This window comes from Oncorhynchus nerka, linkage group LG18 (assembly GCF_034236695.1).
Source record: "Oncorhynchus nerka isolate Pitt River linkage group LG18, Oner_Uvic_2.0, whole genome shotgun sequence".
In the NCBI taxonomy this organism is placed as follows: Eukaryota; Metazoa; Chordata; class Actinopteri; order Salmoniformes; family Salmonidae; genus Oncorhynchus; species Oncorhynchus nerka.
The window spans coordinates 56,175,082-56,200,643 of record NC_088413.1 but is presented as its reverse complement, the minus strand read 5'-3'; the positions used below and the strand labels follow the sequence as shown (position 1 = coordinate 56,200,643).

The window sequence follows — 25,562 nt, the reverse complement described above, 5'->3', positions numbered from 1 at the left end:
GAACATGTGCATATATTTTCTCACGCCTGATAACAACTCAATTATCTGATGTCGAAGTCAAATATTGCGTTGTGGTTTTGATGGCGAAAACAACTTGGCCTATAAGCTAACCTCAGTCGTTCCCAATGGATTTTAGGCACACACACATCTCACATTGTAAACGCCATAAAGTGCGCGTTTAAACATCAATTTATGATTGTACTTATATTTGCTAACTTTAGGTTCATTTATTTACATTTCACTTTCGGAACCCCACAAATGAATCTCCGTGGGTAAAGCATTGGTGGTGGGTCTTTTGGAGCAGCGCAGCACCCAGCGACCCCTGGCCTCTCATTAGTGGGATGTGGAGCAGCGGAGTACCGCGCTCCCCAGGTCATGTTACATATGGCTTGCAGTCTGCTGCGCCGCATTAAATGTCAGCTTTGAAACCATCCAAGAGATCAGAGGTCACCGTTTTTAATAAGGCCTCGGTTCTGGGGGGGTCCCTTCTTTTACTGCTCGCCCGCGCATGTTTTACAGTGCACGTTTTAAATTGTGGACGAAATTATACATCTTACTTGTTTAACTTTTTGGTAACATTATTATGTGGTTGGATTGGTGTATTTGATGTTGAACAATAGCTGCTGGACACATCTCATGTATAAAGTGTGTTATTTTAAAAGTTACACATCTATAAGTTACTTTTTAAACTTTTTGTTTTCTAAATATGCAATACATCCATCTATTAAGGTTGCCTTGTAAGCTATACTGTAATACAAATAATGTAGTAATATTGCCAACAGATGTTCTTCAAAATAGTGTTTAGTCTTCCTTGAAAAGGACTGACTGTGCTGTTCATTTTCTTCTAATCTACAGGCACAATAAAAAGGGGAAATTTGAAGCTTTCTGGGGCCCACACCCCATGAGAACATTGGCTCCCTTTTCCAATCAGACTTTGTTCAGGGCTTCAACAAAGCCGTTTCACCCTCTTCAATATTACAGGAGGCATCACCTGATACCTAACAATCAGCTAATCCAATGCCCATGGCAACGAAGTCACCAGTGCACAGGTAACCATACACCAGTTTACCTGCCTCTCCCTCTCCTTTTTCTCCCCCACTCTCCCCCTCTCTCTCCATTGAATGAGCGGAGACAAACACCTTCTGTTTATTTGGGTCATCCGTATAGAACCCATAAAAATGATCTACGAAGAGGATAAGACCTGAAGTCCAGTCTCAAAACCACTATAAATTCTCCATCTACCTATCCACCCATGCATCCATTCCCCCGCCCCTTCTATCCCCCTTTATCTTAACTAGCCTTACTTGGGAGCCGGTGGAGAGAATCAGAATTGGGTGGAAGATCATTAAAAATCCCCCAAAGCTATGTGAGCAGTTCAGGATATCTCTGTACAGACACACAGTGCCTGTGAGTGACAACCCTTCATACTCATTCATCCATATGTGGATCAGCTGAGTGAGGCAGGGAGAGCTTGCTCTGGGTTATCCCAGGGAGAGGGCCCATGGATAGGACTGTGTGGAGCTATGGACCCCCCACCCCTAAGAGCAGTACCTCTGGAAATCTCATTGCTGTTTATTTGAATTACGGCGGCTGAGATGAGAATAGGAGGGTTAATGAACACCAGGTTGCCAGGCATGTGCAAATGATCACTGCAGGTTTGCAGAGCGCAGTTCTAGGCTTGTTGGATCAGGGCATGCCTGTTATACCCCCATCCTCGCAGAGGTTGGCTTTTTAAGCCTTTTAAATATATAGAAGACGTATGCTTCCCGTCTGGAGAATTTAGGTCCACTGTAGACATAACATTAAACACAAACCCAACTCACATGTTTAATTAAGAAATCATCTAGAAATTATTTAGTCATGGTAAAGGAGCCAAATGAACACTTTTTTCATGACAAAAACTAGTAACAGTTTTATATTTTTATAAATATAAACTTTTAATGCAGTATGGAGATTTAGAAAAATACATTCACATCATTTCAGATTACAAACATACAGTTCAAACTAAAATAAAAAACAATCTGTTTTACCACATGCCTATGGCTTATTTTTGGTATATGACATCAGAGCATGTAGACAAAGTTGTTCTGTAATGTAATCTTTATGTCAGTTTGCAGTCTGTTCATAGCTCTACTCTGAGTGAGGGTTTAGGTCATGGAACCTGACAAAGGAAAATGTACTGGCAAGTCTCTATGTACATGGATCTGTGTCTTAATGTCTTACTGTTATGTGTAAATTACATTTGTTGGTCATGCGGTTGAGATGGGGTATTATGGTTTTGTGTTGTGTGTCTGTGTGGAGTTCATGTCTTCAGTTGTGAAGTGCTCCACATACATTTGTTGATGTATGAAGCCCACTTACTCCCTACCTCAACATCACAGGAGATGTCTGGCTTATGCACCAATCGAATAATACCAGAAAATTACCCAAAGTGGAAGAGCTTTATCTGAAAACCATGGAAGTTTGCATGTGTCTCACTCTGCACCAATCAATCAGAGGGTAGAGAACTTGCTAGTCACACTCAATCGTATTTAGAAAATAACAATTAAAAGTAAAAGGCACTAGTAACCAGGACATTTTCATATTCTTAACTCAGTTTGCCATGCAAAGGGACACAATAGAAATCCCTCTCCATAAAAAAACACTTTGGACTGCATGTGGTTCTCCTCCCTCAAACACAATGCTCCCCTTCCAGTTTCTCATACAAACAGGCACAACAGTCAATCATATAAATGTGCTTGCATCTTACTGTGTAGACAAATATAACTGATGTATATTTTTGCAGAGACGGTTTGAGAGACATTTCAAAATGAATGATGGGACATACTGTTGCCAAAATGAACAAACAGCATATAGTGGTCTTACTATGTTCAAATAGATACGGACTGTGTCACAACCCCTTTATAACCTCTCTCTGTCTCCAATAATGGATGAAGCTTGAAATATGTTTTCACAGTATAGATTTGCTATGGTTTGATCAGTCCAGAGGGAAAGGTGTGTTCTTTGAAGCTACAATCTTCTGTTATAGTGTTTTGATGCTAGTGCAAATTAGGAGAGGTCAGTGCAGACTGACATTCTACGGGGCAGAAAGGCACATTCATTTCTTCTTAAGTCCCCCGAACAGAAACCATGCCATAAATATGATGAATCATCCTCAGCCCACATGATATGTAACAAATGATGAATGTACTATGGAGGATGGTAGACTTGAATGACTTTCTGAGAATTTGAAGAGGTCTAAATTGCATAAATCAGCAACTGCTGTGCACAGTGATGGTCCTGTTATTCATATGTGGTTTTATGTGTGGTTTTCAGTGCAGCAATTGTAGTGGTTTAGTGAACATTTTCACAGAGACGCTCCCCTCCCCCTACTGAAGGACCTTTTTGAGTTGACCCAGATGACGCATTTAGTTTGGAGAAACATCCTGGTCACATGACCAGGGCCATTCCAACACCTGCTTCTGTGGATCAAGTCCACTCAATGGGAAGTAACAGGTGTTGTATATAAAAAATGCACACTTAGAATGTGGTTCATATGCATGCAAGGGACTTCTAGTTCTGACTTTCTGTGATGCATAGAGGAATTGGGGGTTTTAAAATCATTCATTAGGATGACTTCATGGTGCCAATCCAAGGGGTTTGCATCTGAATAGAGTGCAGTGTAAGGTAAAATGAACACAACATTAGCAAATAATTTAACACTTAGAAGAAATTAATGGTAAAAAAACACACAAAAAAGTAAAAATATTCACCACATCACTGCTTGGGCAGATTTGAGTGCTTATGAAACGTCATAGGTTACAGGTTAAAGGTCAGCCATATCCTCGTCCATCTGCACTGTCTGTAATTTGGCCAGCTCCTTCTCCTCCCCCGGCTCCATCTCCCCACACATGACCCGCACCATCTCATTCACCCCATCGCCACTTGCGTCCACCTTACTCTCTGACACAGACATGTAGTTGTTGTTCATGCCAGGGCCCAGGAGGTGTGAGGAGGGGACAGGTTGTGGGTTGTGGCCCCTGAGGTACTCAGGCTGGAGGTGGTGTCCATTCGGGTCTGTTTGGGCCATCAGAGGGGTGCTGATGGTGAGGGTGGTGTAGACCTCAGGCTCTGGACTGGAGGAGCTGACCATGGTTACATCAGAGGAAGGGGTGGGGCCCTGGCTAGAGGGGACCTCCTCTGAGTTTAGGGGGGCTGAGGAGTAACTGAGCTGCCCACTGGTGTCCAGGTGAAGGCCATGATGGTAGGAGTACACCCCACCGCCCCCGCCTCCCTCCATGGGCTCCTTCTTGATGGAGGTCTGTCCAGTGTTGCCCATGCTGTATAACACTGTGCTGGGGTGCATGGGGGCCATGGCCAGCTTGTCCTGATGGTGCTGGTGGTGGTAGGAGTCCTCACTGGAAGAACTGACTGCTACATTGTTCACTTGGATTGTACCTGGGATAATCAATGACAGGACATTATACATCTTATACTCCTTACAAACAGTACTTTATACCCTTATCTCTGAACCACTATAACCAACTCCTGCTCGACTCGACTAACAGTCTTCCAAATCTCTGGCTTCACTCTTACTGTACTGTTGCTGTATGTTCTTAACTTCCAGCAGAAATACATCAGAAATCTCTGCTGTGTCTCTCTCACACCTGGGTTTTGAAGCTGACCCTGTGGGACCCAGGAGAGTTGTATTGATGTAAAAGTCTGTTATGGGCCAACAAAAAGGCATTTTTTTCTTTCTATTTTACTTTTCTGTTGTCCTGGTATGAAGTCTCTGCTTTTTGTCAAAGTGCTGCAATGACTCTCTCCTCGTTAGTAAGTTTTTCAGCCCTGTAATTGTCTGAAACAGATTCTCCACCTCTCTCCCCCTGAGGTCAGGAGTGTGCAGTGATGATGACTTCAGAACCTGTGTTCTATTCATCTCTATAATTTTCCAGGACCACCATATATCGCCACACAAGATAATGGACTGTGTGTGTGTGTGTGTCTGGCATGTACGTCGAGCCCCAACTCATTGCAGTACAGTAACAAGCCTCTGGCCTCAGACCCAAAGTCAGGAAGGCCAAATGCTAAGGCAGCTTAGACATATTGAACGCATAACAGAGCTGATGACTACACCCATTGCTATTTCAACCCAGGACTCATTCACTTTATTGAAGAAGAAGAAAGGGATTTGGTTGCAATATTAGAAAGGTTAGGGTCAACTACCACCATATTCTTGTAAATGCACAGATAATGTATCTTTCATTAGCAATGAAGAAGACATTAAATCCTAAAATACTCTAAGCAATAATTATTTCTCACCAATAACCGTTATCGGCAAAACTTCAATGTGGGTTTTAAGTTTTCAATGTAGCTGACATAGAACTGACAACCAGTTTAAAGTCAACCCACCTTGTGAGAGTGCTGAGGGGGAGGAGCCAGAGGGGAGCTGCAGAGGAGGAAGACCTACATTGCTGTTGAGCAGAGATGCCCTGTTGCCGTCAGATATGCCGCTGTGCACATGGACCTGACTGTAACCGCCCAGCTGGAGCGTCCCTGAGGACGAACTGAACGTGAGGACGGACGAGCCGGCATTTTGAGCTGCCATGCCGTGAACCCCCTCCAGTTTCACCTCTGCCCCGTTCACACAGCCGGAGTAGGAGGCGTAGTCCACACCGGAGCTGCCCAGCCCCTTCTCCTGGCCTGCCTGCATCTGCATGTCCACACCAGAGCCCCCCATCAAGACCCCCCCAGAGAGCCGCTGGGGGTTGAAGGCCAGGGGCTGGACACCCAGGTTGAGCCCGTTGAACAGGATGTTGCTGGGGGCCTGGAGGTAAGACGAGCCACCATTATGGAAGACAGTGGAGGGGTTACTGGTCACTAGGTTCCCGTTAAAGAGAACTCCACTGCTGGATCCAGGGGGCATCTTGATGTCCCCAATCTGTTTGATGACCAACCCACTGTCCAGAGACCCTGTCTGCAGGGGGAGGGCCCCATGGGTCATCGCCCCGTCAGATGAATTGGAGAGGGGGAGTGGAGAAAGCTCTTCCTGTCCTTTACTAGACTCATCCTCTGTGCTGTGGTTGCCATCAGATTCACTGTGGGGAAAAAAAGTCAGAGAGAAGGGACAGTGAGATATAGAAAGATGCTCGGGGACTGTCGGAATGAAATATGTCCTCTTCTACACTTTTGATAGATTTTAATAATAGAATTGTGTGAGGCAGAATAGAGGTCAGAGAAGTAAGTTGTCCTACTAGTTTGACTTACAGTATGTTGCTGTCTTTTGTGAGCGCAGAGGTGGAGTTTTACTATTGACAGAGTGAGTGAGACAGACAGATTTTGAAACCAAGATAATCATAGGCAGACCTGTGAGAATGTTGAGAAAGTGGGTGTGCCTGTGTGTTTCTCACTCAGAGTGGTAGTGTGTTTGTGTGTGTATGTTGGGCTGTAAACATTGCATAAATTAATAAAATATTGCATCACTCACTACCAAGGAATAAACTGTCATTTCCTGTAAACAGAAGGCTACAGAGGGTAGTGCGAACGGCCCAGTACATCACCGGGACCGAGCTCCCTGTCATCCAGGACCTCTATACCAGGCAGTGTCAGAGGAAGGCCCTAAAAATGGTCAAAGACTCCAGCCACCCAAATCATAGACTATTCTTTCTGCTACCACACGGCAAGCAGTACCGATGCGCCAAGTCTGGGACCATTAGGACCCTGAACAGCTTCTACCCTCAAGCCATTAGACTTCTAAATATACTGAACAAAAACATTCAACATGCAACAGTTTCAAAGATGTTGCTGAGTTACAGTTAATTTAAGTAAATCAGTCATTTGAACTAAATTCATTAAGCCCGAACTATGGATTTCACATGACTGAACAGGGGCATTAGGCCCACCAACTTGGGAGCCAGGCCCAGCCAATCAGAACGATTCCGCAGGTGAAGAAACCCGGATGTAGAGGTCCTGGTCTGGCGTGGTTACACGTGGTCTGCGGTTGTGAGGCCAGTTGGACATACTGCCAAATTCTGTAAAACGATGTTGGGAGGCGGCTTATGGTAGAGAAATTAACATTCAATTATTTGGCAAAAGCTCTGGTAGAAATTCCTGCAGTAAGCATGCCCATTGTACGCTCCCTCAAAACTTGAGACATCTGTGGCATTGTGTTGTGTGACAAAACTGCACATGTTAGAGTGGCCTTTTATTGTCCCCAGCACAAGATGCAACTGTGTAATGACCATGCGGTTTAATCAGCTTCTTGAAATGCCACACCTGGTGGATGGATTATGGATGGATTATCTTGGCAAAGGAGAAATGCTCACTAACAGGAATGTAAACAAATTTGTGCACAGAATTTGAGAGAAATAAGCTCCCTTTGTGCATGGATCATTTCTGGGATCTTTTATTTCAGCTAATGAAACATGGGACCAACACTTTACATGTTGTGCTTATATTTTTGTTCAGTGTAGTTACCCAAATAGCTACCAGGACTATGTGCATTGATCCCTTTTTCCAGTAACTCTTTTGACTCACCACATATGCTGCTGTTACTGCTTATTATCTGTCCTGTTGCCTAGTCACTTTAACCCTATCTATATGTACATGTCTCTCTTTTACATCATACCCCCACACATCAACTCCGGTACCCTTTGTATATAGCCAAGTGACTCATTGTGTATTTATTGTTTGTGTTATTATTTTTCTATTTTTCTCTCTGCATTGTTGGGAAAGGCCGTAAGTAAGCCTTTTTACTGTTAGTCTACACCTGATGTTTACAAAGCATGTGACAAATAACATTTGAATTGTTTTTTTTGATTTGAACATGCAAAATACCTTATTATTTGCATACTAAGAAATGTGGCTGACTTGTCAATGCAACTTAATCGATCCCTCAAACTGTCTTAGCCAATTGAGATAGTGATAAAACGTCAAGCACAAGTGCATATAGAATTTTATAGAATCTTTGTGGGCACAACAACAGAGGTGAACCATGGAGATCTCACAAACATTGCTTCAAAGAGGTGTGGTGACTACCAAATGTTTTACTCCGTGGAGAATACATTGAATTATATCTCCTTTATTTAAACTCCTTCAGGACCTAGTAGGCTTGGACGACAATACAACCAACAGTGGACCTACCATTTGGTGCAATAAATTCCAGGGTGACAAATGTCAGCTGTGGCAGCGTGACAACACAAATGGGCAACTCATTTATTTGTAATTTGGTGGTGATTGGTATATGTTTTGCTTTATTTTTTTGTTTGCATAACTTCACATTTTAAGTTTTGTAATGTCAAGAAAATATGAAGAAATCGAACAATGCCATTTCCAATTGTATTTTTCATCATGAGTGAGTGACTGAAACAGCTGCATTTCCCTCGCTACAAAAAAAGACTCGCTCTCTGAAATAAAGAGCCTCATTGACTCTGAGAAACTTCTGCTTCATCGTCTTGAGGCCTGCAAGCCAGTTATTGAAGAAGGATAGCTTATTCCTCCATAAATTAACTTAATAACTATGGCTTATAATCACTCATTTTGTCACTCAAAGGACAATATTTTTCAGTCATTGGCAATATAATTATTGGCCTCCACATACTGGAATGAAGTGGATTGTAAACACAAAAAACGTCCTTCGAGCAAAAATGCCTGTGAGCTGTTTATGACATCATCTTTCTTGAAGTGTGTGTGTGTGCGTGTGCGTGTGTATGTGCGTGTGTGTGTGTGTGCGTGCTTCAATTGCTTTGGCAATGTTAACATATGTTTCCCATGCCAATAAATCCCTTGAATTGAATTGAGAGAGAGAGAGCGAGAGAAAGAACTCACCTCCACCAGGTGCACACGAGCTTTGTTCATAGAGAAGAGAACATAAAAAGAAGGGAATATATCTGCCTGCCTGTGGGTGGGTTTTTTTCAAACGAAACGCTGAAGGGAGGTTTTCTGATTACCCTCGGCTTAAAAGGAAAAGTAAACAGCTAAAGTGATTTATGTGGTGAGGTATTCAGTTGGTTTTGAACACACACAGGTGAGGTATTCAGTTGGTTTTGAACACACACAGGTGAGGTATTCAGTTCGTTTTGAACACACGCACACGCGCACACGCACACACACACTGTCAGGAGACTATATAATTGTTTCATACTTATAGGCTAAATCTATAAAACAACTTATTTATAACACCATTTAGACTATAAAAGTTATATTCGGAATATAGCAGGCTAATGTTGGACTGGTGTCCATGTTCTTAGCGCCTGAACACTCAAAAGAAACCCGATCTGGATGTCAACAGCCTCATATTTCAAAACATTAGCGGCGTGTTTGCTACTTGGCACACTTTTTTGTTTCGGAATTACTCTATCTAATGTTAATTATTTACGCTGTCAACTCACACACCAAGCTCTATGGGCGATTACCATGCAATAGCCAGAGGCAGTCATGTGTGTGTATGATACAAGGAAAGCCAGCTCGACCTTGCCAGCAATAATCTCAAAAATCATTCCTGGTAATGAATGTACAATTTAAATGTGCCATTACGCACACTGTGCTATTTGCGTAAAATCAAGCAATCAACGGATACTTTATTTGTTCTTTCTCACCTTTTTGATTGTGCTTCGGACGGGTTTCTGTCCCTCTGTCTCCTGTTTTTGAACCAGTTGCTGACCTGCGTCAAAGAGAGTCCCGTGATTTTAGCGAGGTTTCTTTTCTCGGCTGGAGAGGGATATCTATTCTGCTTGTAGAGATCCTTCAGTGCGTTGCGAGACCTCTCTTTGAAGCAGTATACTGTCTCTTCCCCGTCCCAGATAGTCCGGGGGAGTGGGTACTTTCTCCGCAGGCGATATTTATCCACGGCGCCCAGGGGTCTCCCACGCGCTTTCTCTGCCTCGGTATACCGTGCCTTGTACCATAGGTCTTGCAGCGAGGAGTGGTTGGACGGACTGAAGCTGTGGTTCTCCAAAATACTGTAGAGCTCCTGGTACCGAGCCTGATGAAAAGCGACGAGAGCTTGAGCTTTCAGAATGCTTTCGTTGCCGCGTAGCAGGTCACTCTGTGGCAAGGACCATAAAAACCTGGCCAGCCGGTCCACATTGCCTCCCTGCTGCAGAGCCTCGCAGACGCACGCCACTTGCTCCGGGGAGAATGCCAGGGAAGAAGTCGCGCTCACCAGAAGTTCACTGTGGACCGCATCAGTGTTCGAAGTTGCGCGCTCCATAGACAACTCCGCGGTATCGAGCGCCAGAAGCTTGATACACTCTCGCCTGTCCGTCTTCACATTTTCCTTCTGAATGTCATTTGAAATTGTGACTTCTCCTGAAGAAGAAGACATTTTTCAAGCCTTTCCTGGTAAGTCACTCCTCCCTGGTTCCGGCAAGCCTTCAGCCGATCAGGTTACCCCCTCGCCATGCGAATGCGATCGAATATCTGGCAGCAGCTGTAAGTGGATAGCGCTCCCCTTTCGTTCCAACGTGACTTTTACTCTGCGGGAACTGTAGCAAGAGGGCATTGGGGTCTGTCTGCAGGAGAGCCACCCGATTGGCTACGAAGGGCTCCGCCAGGGAGGAGCGACCTCGACCAAGAGACGAATGTTTGGTTTGCAGCTGTCACTCAAACATGACGTACAAAATTTCAGAGGCTTACCTGTACAAGGTGAATGTGGTTGGGATTTTGATATGGGAGCGGAAAAGACTCTCCATATTGTCTGCATCATGGCATATTATTTTTTGATTGTACCAACTGAGCTGTGCAATAATGGACTGCCCCTGTTAGCTAAATTAAATAATTTGTGATATGCGTACAGCAGCCTACTCTTTATAGCCTACGTTATACATTCAACTCCAACATCGATTAAATATAAAAAAGCAAACTAATGAAAGTTTCTTATGCGTTAGCTCAGTTAATGGAAATGAACTGATAGGCTATTTGATTATCATAATGCAACAATAGCTGATACAAATACCTATTATTATTAGGCTCTGATTATTAGACTATTATTATTAGCAATGTTTTTTGCTGATTACTATAGTGAGTTTCTCATGTTTTCAAATAGGTCATCTAACAGGCTATCAAATGAAAATGCATAATTTTTGTTTAAAAAAATGAAATAAGCCTAAGCATTGTGGAGCTCTGAAAATGTCGTGTGTGTGTATTTATTCTTGTTTTCATAATCTTAAATTTGAAAATAACAAGATTTATCACTATTACGCATTTGTCCACTTAGTGAGGTGCGCTATGAGGGATCATTAACTAGGAACCGATCTTACCACCGACGTTCTTATCGGGACAATTTAAATGTGACACATTTTACCACTTGTGCGAACTGTTAAAGAGATATTGATAACTTGCTAGTTCATTGTTGACATCTATTTTCGGTGCTTTGTAGAGATGGACAACCAAGGGTGTCCGAGATGCAAGACAGCAAAATACAGGAACGAATGGTGAATGTTTGTGAGTATCAATTCATGATAACTAGCTAACGTTAGCCTTCCCAGCTATTAGCTGCATGTTTTCAATCCATGCAAGGAGGCAATGTGGACCGGCCGGCCAGGTTTTTATGGTCCTTATATATATATATATATGTGTATTATTTAGCCAGACAACTACAATAAGACATATCAAATAAACTGTAATGTTAGTTAGTACGTCTGTAAAGTTTGTCAAGCTGAACGTGAGGAGCTGTTACCTTTTGGTGCGTGATGTCAACATTCATGTTTGCTTGTTTTAATATGTTCTTTCTATCGGCAACATAAAAACTTATATTTGTCTCAGCGTGTCTTGTTTACAAGCTTTACAGTATGCACACGTTTAATGAACAGCGCTGGCTTGTTGTTTGTGATACGGAAACTGTTCCCATATATCAATTCTGGTTGATGTAGTCGCTCAGTATCGTTGGAAGTAACATTAAAAAAAGATTGCAATAAAGCTGTTCCCAAAATCCCCCCGGTTTTTTAAGCCCAGACATCCACCCAGTCTCCGTGATGGAGAGGAGACCTGTTGATTTTATGGGTGTTGAAGCTGATGAAAATGCTGGTGTCTGCTGGAGCATATGTTCGACCCTGCATGTTTATTGACCGTACCATCAGGAAGTGGCTGTGCTTCGTCATCAGGTCAGCCCACTCATAACTCAGAGCTTCTGTTCTGTCTGGACGCAGGGTCACACTGGGAGAAAATTGAAATAACTTTGCAATAAAGCAATTTAGAGGATCGCCCTTCCCTAGCTCCGGTCACCTTGCTGGTGCTCTTCAGAGCTGTTTACCAGATCATCAGGGTGCTGCTAGGAAACTGCAACCACACACATTGGGATGTTGTCTTTGACTGTCCCGACTGCTGGTTATTTGACTAAGGTTTGGTGTGATATTGTTCATGTGCAAATGTTGTGCAATCTCGGAATCCAGAACTAAATCCGATCTGTCACTGGAGATCAGCCTAATCTTGACAAAAGTGGTATTTTTTTCATAGTCAACATAGTGTGTAGGCTTATTTTAATGAAATTCTAGAAACAAAAATATCCTGCCCACCTATCTGGCTGTCTGTCGGTCGGTCTGACTGTCAATTAGTCAAGCTGTGGCAAGGTCTTATCTGCATTGGGGAGAGAGTCTTGCTGACAGCTGACAACGCTGTGAAGCCATCCAGTCTAGGCCGTCCCGTGCGCTATATGGAACCACTCCACCCTGCATCTAAATTTAAACCCCACTGTGGCACATTTACTGTCGCCGTGGCCTTCTGTTATTTATTACCTACGCACGATGACGCAGGACCTGTGTCCTTTGGCGACGACACAGCACAGATGCCGGTGGGCCAGGGATATTACCTAGGCTGGGTAGGTACAGATCAAGGAAGGACTGATAGGGACACCTCTGCAGGTGGAGGCTAGGTTCTTGTGTGTCTGTTGGTCACTACCCCTTTAGAAGGCAGAGTGATGTAGATTACTCTTTCCCATGCTGAATGATCTACCTTGTAATTTATGACATTCATCTTCCTATTAGTTAAAGAGTCAATCAAATGTCCCAGTGTTTTCTGGCTGTGGCTCCTTACGTTTTAGGTGTTACTGGCAGGAATGGGGCGTCACAGTAGGTTAGCAGTGTTTTTTGTTGTTGAATTTTACCCCTTTTTCTCCCCAATTTCGTGGTATCCAATTGTTGTAGTAGCTACTATCTTGTCTCATCGCTACAACTCCCATACGGGCTCGGGAGAGACGAAGGTTGAAAGTCATGCGTCCTCCGATACACAACCCAACCAAGCCGCACTGCTTCTTAACACAGTGCGCATCCAACCCGGAAGCCAGCCGCACCAATGCGCCGGAGGAAACACCGTGCACCTGGCCACCTTGGCTAGTGCACACTGCGCCCAGCCCGCCACAGGAGTTGCTGGTGCGCGATGAGACAAGGACACCCCTACCGACCAAGCCCTCCCTAACCCGGGCGGCGCTAGGCCAATTGTGCGTCGCCCCACGGACCTCCCGGTCGCGGACGGTTACGACAGAGCCTGGGCGCGAACCCAGGGACTCTGATGGCACAGCTGGCGCTGCAGTACAGCGCCCTTAACCACTGCGTCACCCGGGAGGCCAGGTTAGCAGTGTTTGATGGCCAGGTGATTACGACACAAAGGGATCTCCTGCCTGGGTCCACGCACCACAGCTGCTTGTGTGGGAGTCCAGAGCATGGAGTCCAGAGCATGGAGTCCAGAGCATGGAGTCCAGAGCATGGAGTCCAGAGCATGGAGTCCAGAGCATGGAGTCCAGAGCATGGAGTCCAGAGCATAGAGGGCTTTATGTGAGAAACAGGTGAACCAGCCACTATGTGGCTGCATTGTTCCTACCTTCAATGGTGAGGAGGAGGAGGAGGAGGGAGGGAGGCAATGTCACTGGCTGTTGGGGTTGCGGAAGGGGAGGGGGTTGTCTTTGCTGTGCCAGGCCCCTGTTTACCTCCTTTCTGACCTGCTGACAGCTGCAGATGGGAGAGATATGAGCTCTGAGCAGGACAGGTGAGGGGGAGGACTAGAGGTGCAGGACTCGCTCACCACTCTGCTACAGTGAGAACAGTTCTGGGAGAGAGGAAGAGACAGAGGGAAAGATGGCGTATGCTAGAGAAATCGTGTGGATGATGCTGGACATATTACCGTATAGCCTCTCAAGCCCTTATGCCCAGCAGCAGGAGAAAGGCACAATTTGAAAGATGATGCTGCAGTAGATGGCAGGCATTTTATGGGCTCTTTGACCTATTCTGTCACACCGTGTATTAGTGATGTATGGGTTGACTCATAACCCGCAGTCCCCGTGCTTATAACCGTAAAATATTGTGTGGATGAAGGACGGGTGGGTTGCAGTCGGGTTGAATAAAGAGAAAACAATACATTCATAAATCCATAATGTATCATTTTTGTGCAATTTACGCTGAGTGAAATGCAATGCTGCATTTAAAAAAAAAAAATCTGTTTCCCATGTGTATCAAGAATGTTCCACCACCATAAAGGACATCCAGACAACTTGACATAACTGTGGGAAGCATTGTAGTCAACATGGGCCAGCATCACTATGGAACGCTTTTGACACCTAGAGTCCATGCCCCAACGAATTGAGGCTGTTCTGAGGGCAAACGGGGGTGCAACTCAATATTAGGAAGGCGTTTCTAATGTTTTGTACACTGTGCATATCATTGAGGTTTTTCTTTCATTATTTTAGGCTATCTGACATTAGAGCATAAGTTTAAGCTTCAGGGCCTAACTCTACACGTGCAAAATAGCCTACACGCCAATCGCCAAATGCTTTTGGGAACGGGCAGAAAACGTTAACATCGATCCACTGAGGCAAACAGGACAATGTCAGAGTTGAATTCAATAAGAGAAAAGTTGCGAAGTGGAGAGATGAAAATAAAGAGAGGGAGGGCCAGAAAACTAATGTTTAGGAAAGATTTGTTATGTTCTGTGTGATTGTGAGAAGCTATACAAATTCAACAGTCACACGATGGGGACTTCAAATAGGCCTATGGCACGACAAGGGAACTGTAGGATGCTGTTCAGATCGGTTAAATGGAAACTGAAATCTGGACACTGACTAAAGGTTATAACCTCTCACATAATATAAAAGACTATCTCCTGCAGAATTAAGCATTTCTTGCAGTAAAATTATACACCAAATGTACGTTTTGACTCGGGAACATCAGAGAATATGACGGCTATCTTTATCAGCATCATAAAAGCTGATAGTATTTCAACCACATAAAATATAGATCCAAGCCGAACTGAAATCTTATCAGAAAAATGTTGGGTCGTTTTCACAGCTTTACACTTCCTTTACAACTAGCACAGAAAATCGTTCCTGATTTTTGTTGTTGTTGACTTATTGCATTTTCTCCTCAGTCCCTAAATGTCTTTGATCTGCAAAAGAAGCAGAGATGACGGAGAACTTGACCGATATCAAATATATTGAAGCATTCATTCTACCGATTTACGGCATTGTTCTGGTGAGCAAGGGTTTATATAGTCTTCTAGGTCAACATATAATGACAGAAGATAAGCTGCTTGTATCTAATTGTAGACAAGTTGACTAACAAAATGTCTGAAATTATAAGCAGAAACATATCTAAATGAGGCAAATAAAAATCCTGCATCCCCTGTTAACCTCTTAAGTCGACCCTCTACTTTTTTGAACATTCTGTTAAAAATCGCGCAACATTTCAGCGCCCTGCTACTCATGCCAGGAATATAGTATATGCATTTGCTTAGTCTGTGTGGATAGAAAACACAGACGTTTATAAAACTGGTTAAATCACTGCTGTGGCTTTACCAGAACGGCATTTACATCGAAAAGCACAGGAAAAACTGATCACTGAAAATGGGAAAATATATCCATGCGCTACTTGAACCCATTGATAAAGGTGAACCACAATTAATTGACTGAGGTTGCAGTACCTACAGCTTCCACACGGTGTCTAGAGTCTTGTCATTTCCCTTCGAGTTTTTTCTTGGTCAAACACATGCAGGGCACCGTATCTCCAATGGTCTAGGACCGGATATTTTCGTTGAGTTTCTAGCCGGACATTTTTCCAGACGGACAGCTAATGATCTTTACATCGCCTCCTGATGAATTTTATCGCTTATTAACGTTTACTAATACCTAAAGTTGCATTACAAACGTATTTTGAAGTGTTTTGTGAAAGTTTATCGTCGACTTTTTGAATTTTAAAAAATGACGTTACGTTTTGAAACGATGTTTTTTTCGTTTATCACACAGTCTACATATAACGATATCTAGGCTTTATATGGACCGATTTAATCGAAATAAAGACCCAAATAGTGTTTATGGGACATCTAGGAGTGCCAACAAAGAAGATGGTGAAAGGTAATGAATGTTTTCTATTTTATTGTGCGGTTTGTGTAACGCCGAAATGCTAATTATTTTGTTTACGTCCCCTGTGGGTCTTTTTGGGTGTTACATGCTATCAGATAATAGCTTCTCATGCTTTCGCCGAAAAGCATTTTAAAAATCTGACTTGTTGCCTGGATTCACAACGAGTGTAGCTTTAATTCGATACCCTGCATGTGTATTTTAATGAACTTTTGAGTTTTAACTAATACTATTAGCATTTAGCGTAGCGCATTTGCATTTCCAGAGCTCTAGTTGGGACGCAAGCGTCCCGAGTAGAAGCAACAGGTTAATGTTGCGCATTGTGTATTCTATTATTTTTATTTTTTTCTCTCTGCATTGTTGGGAATGGCTCGTAAGTCAGCATTTCACTGTTAGTTTACGAGGCATGTGGCAATAAAAATGTATTTGACAATCAGAGGGGCCTATACAAATGGCTTGTCTGAGAGGAGCTTAGCCTGAAGATGGCAAGTTCACTTTGAAAGTCTCCTCCCTCCAATCTTCTCTTAGTTTCACCTCTTTGCTCTACAATTACAGATGATTTCCCCTGTGGAAGGGTCCGTTATGTGGTCCATTTATGGGACAGGGGGCAAGCTACGCCCAACTCCTGGACCTACCTGATGAATGGGCTCTTTGTGGGTATGTGGAAACAAGCAGCAAACCCCCCTTTTACCTCCATATGGCCAGGCCTATACCTCTCCTGTAGCCTGGGGCCACAGTGAACATCTGCCCCTACTGGGCTGCACTCGAACAGGGGGCCCTCTCATGGTCCTGGGGACCAACCACGTACAGGATCATTTTAGTTTTATTTATGTTTTTTGTGTGATAAATCCAGCAATTGTTGAACACTAGGCCAATTTGCTCATGTTTTGTGAGATCTTTTCTATACTGGAGGGTAGTGATGAACCGATATGACATTTTTGGCTGATACCGATATCCAATATTTTCCTTGCCAAACAAAATTATACCGATACGTATAACAGATATAAAAAAAATTGCAGCCTTTTTAAGCATTCTAGTACAGTTAAATAGTTAAAACACACACATGGACGCAGCGGTCTAAGGCACTGCATCTCAGTGCAAGAGGTGTCACTACAGTCCCTGGTTCGATTCCAGGCTGTATCACATCTGCTCACAGGGCGGCGCACAATTGGCCCAGCGTCGTCCGGGTTTGGCTGGTGTAGGCCGTCTTTTTAAATAATAATTTGTTCTTAACTGACTTGCCTAGTTAAATAAAGGTTACACACCACACTGACCAAAAAGTTATTTTGTTGGCATTTACGTATGTCCCCATTACCAGTAAAACATAATCAAAACCTATTTCTTTCACTTACTTGCTGTGCTGTTTCGTTGTTCAGTCGTTTCATTCTCAACCAAGATTTCTATGGAACGCTGTTTGGGTTTTTGAGTGTCAAAAAATACATTATTTAACCCTACTTGACATGTCAAATAACAACATTTGACCAATCAGGACCTGAATATGACTACATGTCACAATTTAATGTGTTCATAAATATTTTACGTAGTTATTACACTATCACTCGTATTTCATGTCACAACTATTCATCGATAAGTATGCTATGATGTTGGTAAAGTTGTCTCGCGCACCTACAAAAAAAGCTAGCTCATGGATGCAAACAATGTTCTTCCCCAAAACATAGCAAAACGACATCTGTTTCAGTAGCTATAGTTAGTTAGCTAACTATATAGCTAGGTGTCATCTAAAATAACCCTCATTTATAAGATCGTTCTTACTTGATTAATGGTGGTCGGACCCATCTATGTGAAGCTAGCCACAATAAGGATTAGGCACAATAGTGGACTTTGCATTTAGCCTTCAAAATAAAAGTATGACATAATTCTACTATTTGTATTAATTTGCATCACTGTCAATGACGTACTTTAATTTTGAAGGCAAACTGCAAATTCCACTATTGTGCCTAATCTTTATTGTGGCTAGCATCACAACACAACCCGGTCGAGCAACACTAGCCAGATGAAGCTACCAGGCTGCTTATAACATTAGCTTTGGCCAACAGGGTTAAGTAGCTGGCTAGCTATTTATTTTCCTGAACTGAAATTCAGTATTAATAGGCGAACAAGTGGCAACCTAGCTAATACTTACTCGCAAGGATTCCTAAATCAATGCTTAGAATAATGAAAATGACAGCAGTTTTTACAGGTCATTGTTTTCAAGCTGATTGTATTGGTGCTAACTAGGTACCAAGCTAAAGCTAGCTACCCCAGAAGTTGAGGTTGAACAAATTATGCTACCAACGCAGTATTGTAAACTCATCGTTCAAGGCCGGTGTTTGCTGACTTTTTTTGTACAGCTTTGACAGTGCTACTCTATCTTTTTTGACATGCAAAGACCCAAACGGCATAGTATGTATGACGTGAAACAAATCAAATTAAATGTATTTGTGTTGGTGTTCATGATCTTTTGGCAGGTTTGCTTTGTTTTCCGCATATCTGATATGTAAACAGGTAAAGCCCAGTAGCGCTGCTGTTTCTCCCATAACTGCTTTTTCATTTAGAATCCTGCTGATGAGGTGAAAAAGATTTACTGCGTTTAGGCCTAAAGCACTCAAGTTCTGAAGAGGGTTTGAAAGAAATGAGACTTTGGAAACATACAATAAAAAGTATAAAAAATTGTAGGCCCAAGACGATTTTCCCCCTCAAATTTCATCACATTGAAAAAAACAACAACATTTTGGCTATGTTTTGGGGTTAAAACGGTTGTAGTCACTCCAGATGTGGCCATTTGGAAACCAGATGTTGGTGTTTGCTTCTGAAGGTGGCCAGCTAAGAGCAGGAAGCCTACGGAAGGTGAATTCCAGTGGAATAAAGCTCCACAGAGACTTAATTAAAAGAGTGGACTGTGCAAACGTTTATCCAGCCCCCCGCCTGCCACCCACCCCTCCTGCCGCCTACTTAGGGAAGATTTAAGACCTTCTCCATTGTCTTTAGGGTCCACTCCTCACTTGAGTGTGATTGATGGGTAAACTCCTACCTGCTTAAAGGTGTGATTGATGAGTAAATGTTGCTCGGCCCGAAAGTGGCTCTGGTGGTTGCTATGGCCGTGTTGTTTTGATGGCTTTTTACATTTTTTTGTTATTATTTTTTTGTCATTATTTGTTAAACCTTTATTTAACTAGGCACTTCAGTTAAAAACAAATTCTTATTTTCAATGACGGCCTAGGAACATTGGGTTAACTGCCTTGTTCAGGAGCAGAACGACAGATTTTTACCTTGTCAGCTCGGGGATTCGATCTTGCAACTTTTAGGTTACTCGTTCAACGCTCTAACCACTAGGCTACTTGCCGCCCCGCTTGTGGAAGGACCCTCTGCATTGGAATGTTTTCGTATTGGTGGACATTGACATTTGATGATGGAATTTGTGTGTCATGCAACAATTTCCTAGAACAGCTCTGTGTTGGCCAATGAGGGAAGGGAACCCCTCTATGCAGTAAGACCTATTAAACCAGACTATTACAGGAACACTGAGACATGATATGTCTAATGTAGTCCTGTTGTTAATCGATGTCGTTTATAATGAAATATTTATCTCTAAACTACCATAACTGTTTTGTCTTTTTTGGGGATCTTATTAATATTAGACCAGTTGTTAGAGCACTTTCAAGGTCATAACAAATTATTACGATCCTGACAATGTTGAAAGAAGCCCGAGCCTTTTCAGGGAACTTCAGCATCAGTGGAATTTGAAATAGTTTAGTGATGAGAAGCTGTGGGTGCATTGCTGAACTGGATTTTGTATTGTGTGCAGTGTGGCACGCTGACTGTTTGAGTAACTTTGAAATTACAATAGAAAAAATACATTTCCAGTGCAGACAAACAATCTTTGGCATGGGTGTCTGATTAATTTCCTGTCTGTCTGCAACATTTCATTCATGATTCCTACCGTCTGAACTATTACATTAAGGTAATATAAGATGGCCATTATCACCTGTTGTGGGGCTGATAACACGCATACATATTATATAAAATGGAGGTATACCACCAGGCCATTGCTAAGGAAAAGTGCATTAGACATGCATGTAGGTAATAGATTTAGACCTGCCTGCTCCAAAGAATAAGGCTTCTTCTGTAGAGCTTTGTATATACAGTTGAAGTCGGAAGTTTACATACACTTAGGTTGGAGTCATTAAAACTCGTTTTTCAACCACTCCACAAATTTCTTGTTAACAAACTGTAGTTTTGGCAAGTCGGTTAGGACATCTATTTTGTGCATGACACAAGTAATTTTTCCAACAATTGTTTACAGACAGATTATTTCACTTATAATTCACTGTATTACAATTCCAGTGGGTCAGAGGTTTACATTCACTAAGTTGACTGTGCCTTTAAACAGCTTGATCAAATCCAGAAAATGATGTCATGGCTTTAGAAGCTTCTGATAGGCTAATTGACATCATTTGAGTCAATTGGAGGTGTACCTGTGGATGTGTTTCAAGGCCTCACTTCAAACTCAGTGCCTCTTTGCTTGACATCATGGGAAAATCAAAAGAAATCAGCCAAGACTTCAGAAAAAATGTGTAGACCTCCACAAGTCTGGTTCATCCTTGGGAGCAATTTCCAAACACATAAAGGTACCATGTTCATCTGTACAAACAATAGTACGCAGGTATAAACACCATGGGACCACGCAGCCGCCATACCGCTCAGGAAGGAGACTCATTCCTCTAGAGATGAACGTACTTTGGTGTGAAATGTGCAAATCAATCCCAGAACAACAGCAAAGGATCTTGTGAAGATGCTGGAGGAAACGGTTACAAAAGTATCTATATCCACAGTAAAACGAGTACTATATCAACATAACCTGAAAGGCCGCTCAGCAAGGAAGAAGCCACTGCACCAAAACCGCCATAAAAAAAGCCAGACTCCGGTTTGCAACTACTCATGGGGACAAAGATTGTACTTTTTGGAGAAATGTCCTCTGGTCTGATGAAACAAAAATAGAACTGTTTGGCAATAATGACCATCGTTATGTTTGGAGGAAAAAGGGGGAGGCTTCCATGCTGAAGAACACCATGGCATCATGAGGTAGGAAAATTATGTGGATATATTGAAGCAACATCTCAAGACATCAGTCAGGAAGTTAAAGCTTGGTCGCAAATGGGTCTTCCAAATGGACATGCATCCAAAGTTGTACAAAATGGCTTAAGGACAACAAAGTCAAGGTATTGGAGTGGCCATCACAAGGCCCTGACCTCAATCCCATAGAAATTTGTGGGCAGAACTAAAAAGGTGTGTGCGAGCAAGGAGGCTTACAAACCTGACTCGGTTACACCAGCTCTGTCAGGAGGAATGGGCCAAAATTCACCCAAATTATTGTGGGAAGCTTGTGGAAGGCTACACTAAATGTTTGACCCAAGTTAAACTATTTAAAGTTAAGGCTACCAAATAGAATTGAGTGTAAACTTCTGACCCACTGGGGATGTGGTGAAAGAAATAAAAGCTGAAATAAATCATTCTCTCTACTGTTATTCTGACATCTCACATTCTTAAAATAAAGTGGTGATCCTAACTGACCTAAAACAGGGAATTTTTACTAGGATTAAATGTCAGGAATTGTGAAACACTTTAGCCAAATACATTTAAACTCAGTTTATGTAAGCTTCCGACTTCAACTGTATGTGTGTGTGTTTGACACATTTGTGTGTCTGTTTCCTCAGATGTGCGAGCTGTGTGGACATGCTTGTGAGAGCTGTGTGGACATGCTGTTTGTGAGTGGCTCGGGGGAACTGTGTGCAGTGTGGCACGACCCCTGAGGAAGAGTAACTTCCACATGCAGCTCTTCAAAGACCCAGCCATCGACAAGGAGGTGGAGATCCGCAAGAAGTTGCTCAAGATGTGATTGAGGGGCACGGGGGAGAAGGGTGTGTCTCTGTGTGTGTTTGTGTTCAGCCCTCTCCTCCCTCTCCTTAAGCTTCCTTTGTCTTTGTCATTATGCTGTTTGTTTTGTAGACAATGGCCCCTCAGGGGTTGCTCAAATGGGAAGGCTCTTTCCCTGCCATACATCTGCCTCAGCCCCTCCCGTTCTGTCCATCCCTCATCTTTGTTTCTTTAGCCCTGCTATTTCAATGTAATGTGAGCAAACAAGTATTAGGCCTGATACTTAGGGTATATATATTTTTTTCCTCTTCTCCTTCACAGTTAGAATGAGAGACTTTGACTTCTCCAGCCTGAGAGAATACAATGACTATTTGGAGCAAGTGGAAGAGATCGGTGAGAGCAGGCTGTGGACTCGGGAGATGGAGAGATAGAGGGGGGTCTTAGTGCATTGATCTGTCTCTGTCCTTGGCTCTGGATGTTGAAGTTTTACAGGTGTTAGTGCCAGCCAGGGTCAGAGACCCACCAGTCTCTCTCTGCCAATTCTCAGAGATCTCTGTCAGATGGTGTTTGCACTGTGACTATGGGTTAGCCTATGGTTTCCTATGCTTACATTGTCAGAAACATGGTTTATTACTTTTAGAAAAAAACACTACTGGTCAAAGGTTTTAAAACACCTACTGATTCAATGGTCTTTATTTTTTTTTTAACCATTTTCTACATTGTAGAATAATAGTGAAGGCATCAAAACTATGAAATAAAACAGATGGAATCATGTAGTTACCAAAAAAGTGTTAAACAAATCAAAATATATTTTAAATTCTTCAAATAGCCACACTTTGTCTCGATGACTGCTTTGCACATTCTTGGCATTCTCTCAACCAGTTTCATTAGGTGGTCACCTGGAATGCATTTTAATTAACAGGTGTGCCTTCTTAAAAGTTAATTTGTTGAATTTCTTTCCTTAATGCGTTTGAGCCAATCAGTTGTGTTGTGACAAGGTAGGGGTGGTATACAGAAGATGGCCCTATTTGGTAAAAGACCAAGTCCATTTTATGGCAAGAACAGCTCAAATAAGCAAAGAGAAACGACAGTCCATTAATACTTTAAGACATGAAGGCCAGTCAATAAGGAACATTTCAAGAACTTTTGAAGTTTCTTCAAGTGCAGTCGCAAAAGCAATCAAGCACTATGATGAAACTGGCTCTCATGAGGACCGCCACAGGAATGGAAGACCCAGAGTTACCTCTGCTGCAGAGGATACGTTCATTAGGGTTAGCAGCCTCAGAAATTGCAGCCCAAATAAATGCTTCACAGAGTTCAAGTAACAGACACATCTCAACATCAACTGTTCAGAGGAGACTGTGTGAATCAGGCCTTCATGGTCAAATTGCAAAGAAACCACTTCGAAAGGACACCAATAAGAACAGACTTGCTTGGTCAAAAAAAAACATGAGCAATGGACATTAGACTGGTGGAAGTCTGTACTTTGGTCTGATGAGTCCAAATTTGAGATTTTGGGTTCCAACCGCCGTGTCTTTGTGAGACGCAGAGTAGGTGAAGGGATGATCTCCACATGTGTGGTTCCCACCATGAGGCATGGAGGAGGTGTGGGGGTGCTTTGCTGGTGACTCTGTCAGTGATTTATTTGGAATTCAAGGCATATTTAACCAGCATGGCTACCACAGCATTCTGCAGCAATACACCCTCCCATCTGGTTTGGGCTTAGTGGGACCATCATTTGTTTTTCAACAGGACAATGACCCAGCACACCTCCAGGCTGTGTAAGGGCTATTTTACCAAGAAGGAGAGTGATGAGAGTGCTGCATCAGATGACATTGCCTCCACAATCCCCCGACCTCAACCAAACTAAGATGGTTTGGGATGAGTCGGACTGCAGAGGGAAGGAACAACAGCCAACAAGTGCTCAGCATATGTGGGAACTCCTTCAAAACTGTTGGAAAAGCATTCCAGGTGAAGCTGGTTGAGAGAATGCCAAGAGTGTGCAAATCTGTCAAGGCAAAGGGTGGCTATTTGAAGAATCTCAAATATAAAATATATTTTGATTTGTTAAACACTTCTTTTGGTTACTACATGATTCCATATGTGTTATTTCATAGTTTTGATGTCTTCAATATTATTCTACAATGTAGAAAATAGTAAAAATAAAGAAAAACCCTTGAATGAGTAGGTGTTCTAAAACTTTTGACTGGTAGTGTACACTGGCAAGCCCTTGAATTGAAACATTAAACCTTATTTATAAATTTTAAAACAATTCATTATCAATAGTCTGGTGCTTTGCAACATCATACTTTCGGTTGTGCCGAATCCGATTTCCAGTATCTGCCCTAGATCATTTGAAGGGATGTCTGTGCTAGTGTCTTGGAGGGCTGCTCTGCACTCTGCTCCAGTCTATAACCTGACCAACAACCTTGAGGTGGAGGGCACCAAACACATCATGGAGGCGTACCAGAGAGAGAATAGAGACATCATTGAGAAGAACAAGGCCAAGCTGGTTGGGTACCTGTAATCCCACACTGACTCGCTCTGCCTTGCCTGATGAAACTCATCACTTGTGCATTATTCTGTTGTAGTACATGATCTCGCTCCCTCTCCCACCCTCTGTCTCCTCCTGCAATACTGAATACTAGGATATTGATTATTCTCTCTCTCTCTCTCCATCAGATGCGAGAGCAGGAGGAGCTGCTGTTGTTGGAGGAGCTGTTGTTGGGAGGACATGCTGTTGGAGGAGCTGCTGTTGTTGGAGTAGCAGGGGAACGAGCATCGCAGGCTGGAGGCTCTGCAGGAGGAACAGAGACAGCTACAGGGCAGGAGGAAGAGCAAGCAGGCTCTACTAGATAATCTGGTGAGACACCTAGACATGTACACAGACACACACCACATACAGTCACACTGATAAACACACATTGCCACATAGGCCAACAGGAACAAATTGTTCTATGACTTACAATCAGGTGACACACGTACAGGATGAACAAGCAGGATATATAAGATGAGCCAATGACTGGTAACTAGGCTCATTAAGAGCTTATTACTACTCTTCTGCTGTGGAGCTGCTGAAGCTTTGCTGTCCCCTCAGCATTGTTAGTGTTCTGTGCCTCCTGGCAAGTATCCTGGCTCCTTTGTGTTTAGCTACGGGCTTTAGAAGTGATTGTCCCTGTAGAGCAGCCTGGTATAGAGCGATCACAGATAGCAGGTTGAGCTGTTTGTTTGTTTGTTTGTTTAAACACTGGGCCTCTGTTGTTTGTTGGGAGATGAGCAGTAAGAACCCGGGGACACGCTCCTGTGCTTTGGCATTTTACAGTAGAAATCTCTGAGGCCTCACACACACACACACACACACACACACACA

At 42.9% G+C, this 25,562-nt stretch overlaps 2 protein-coding genes across 2 annotated transcripts in view; one reads left to right on the top strand and one right to left on the bottom strand.

The window, feature by feature from the left end:
• Nucleotides 1–1,888: 1,888 nt before the first annotated feature.
• Nucleotides 1,889–10,462, bottom strand: LOC115146161 (homeobox protein SIX4-like). Its single transcript, XM_029688053.2, has 3 exons — nt 9,576–10,462; nt 5,392–6,077; nt 1,889–4,437 (listed from the first exon to the last, which is right to left on the bottom strand). The coding sequence occupies exons 1-3, from the start codon at nt 10,301–10,303 to the stop codon at nt 3,806–3,808; spliced, it is 2,046 nt and encodes a 681-aa protein (XP_029543913.1). The 5' UTR covers nt 10,304–10,462; the 3' UTR covers nt 1,889–3,805.
• The window catches only part of LOC115146163 (CDK-activating kinase assembly factor MAT1-like), an 89,527-nt gene continuing 74,381 nt past the window's right edge, over nt 10,417–25,562 (top strand). Inside the window, exons 1-2 of the mRNA XM_065004206.1 lie at nt 10,417–11,421; nt 24,875–25,055. The gene's annotated coding sequence lies outside the window, so the exon portion shown is untranslated. The remainder of the gene's footprint in view (nt 11,422–24,874; nt 25,056–25,562) is intronic.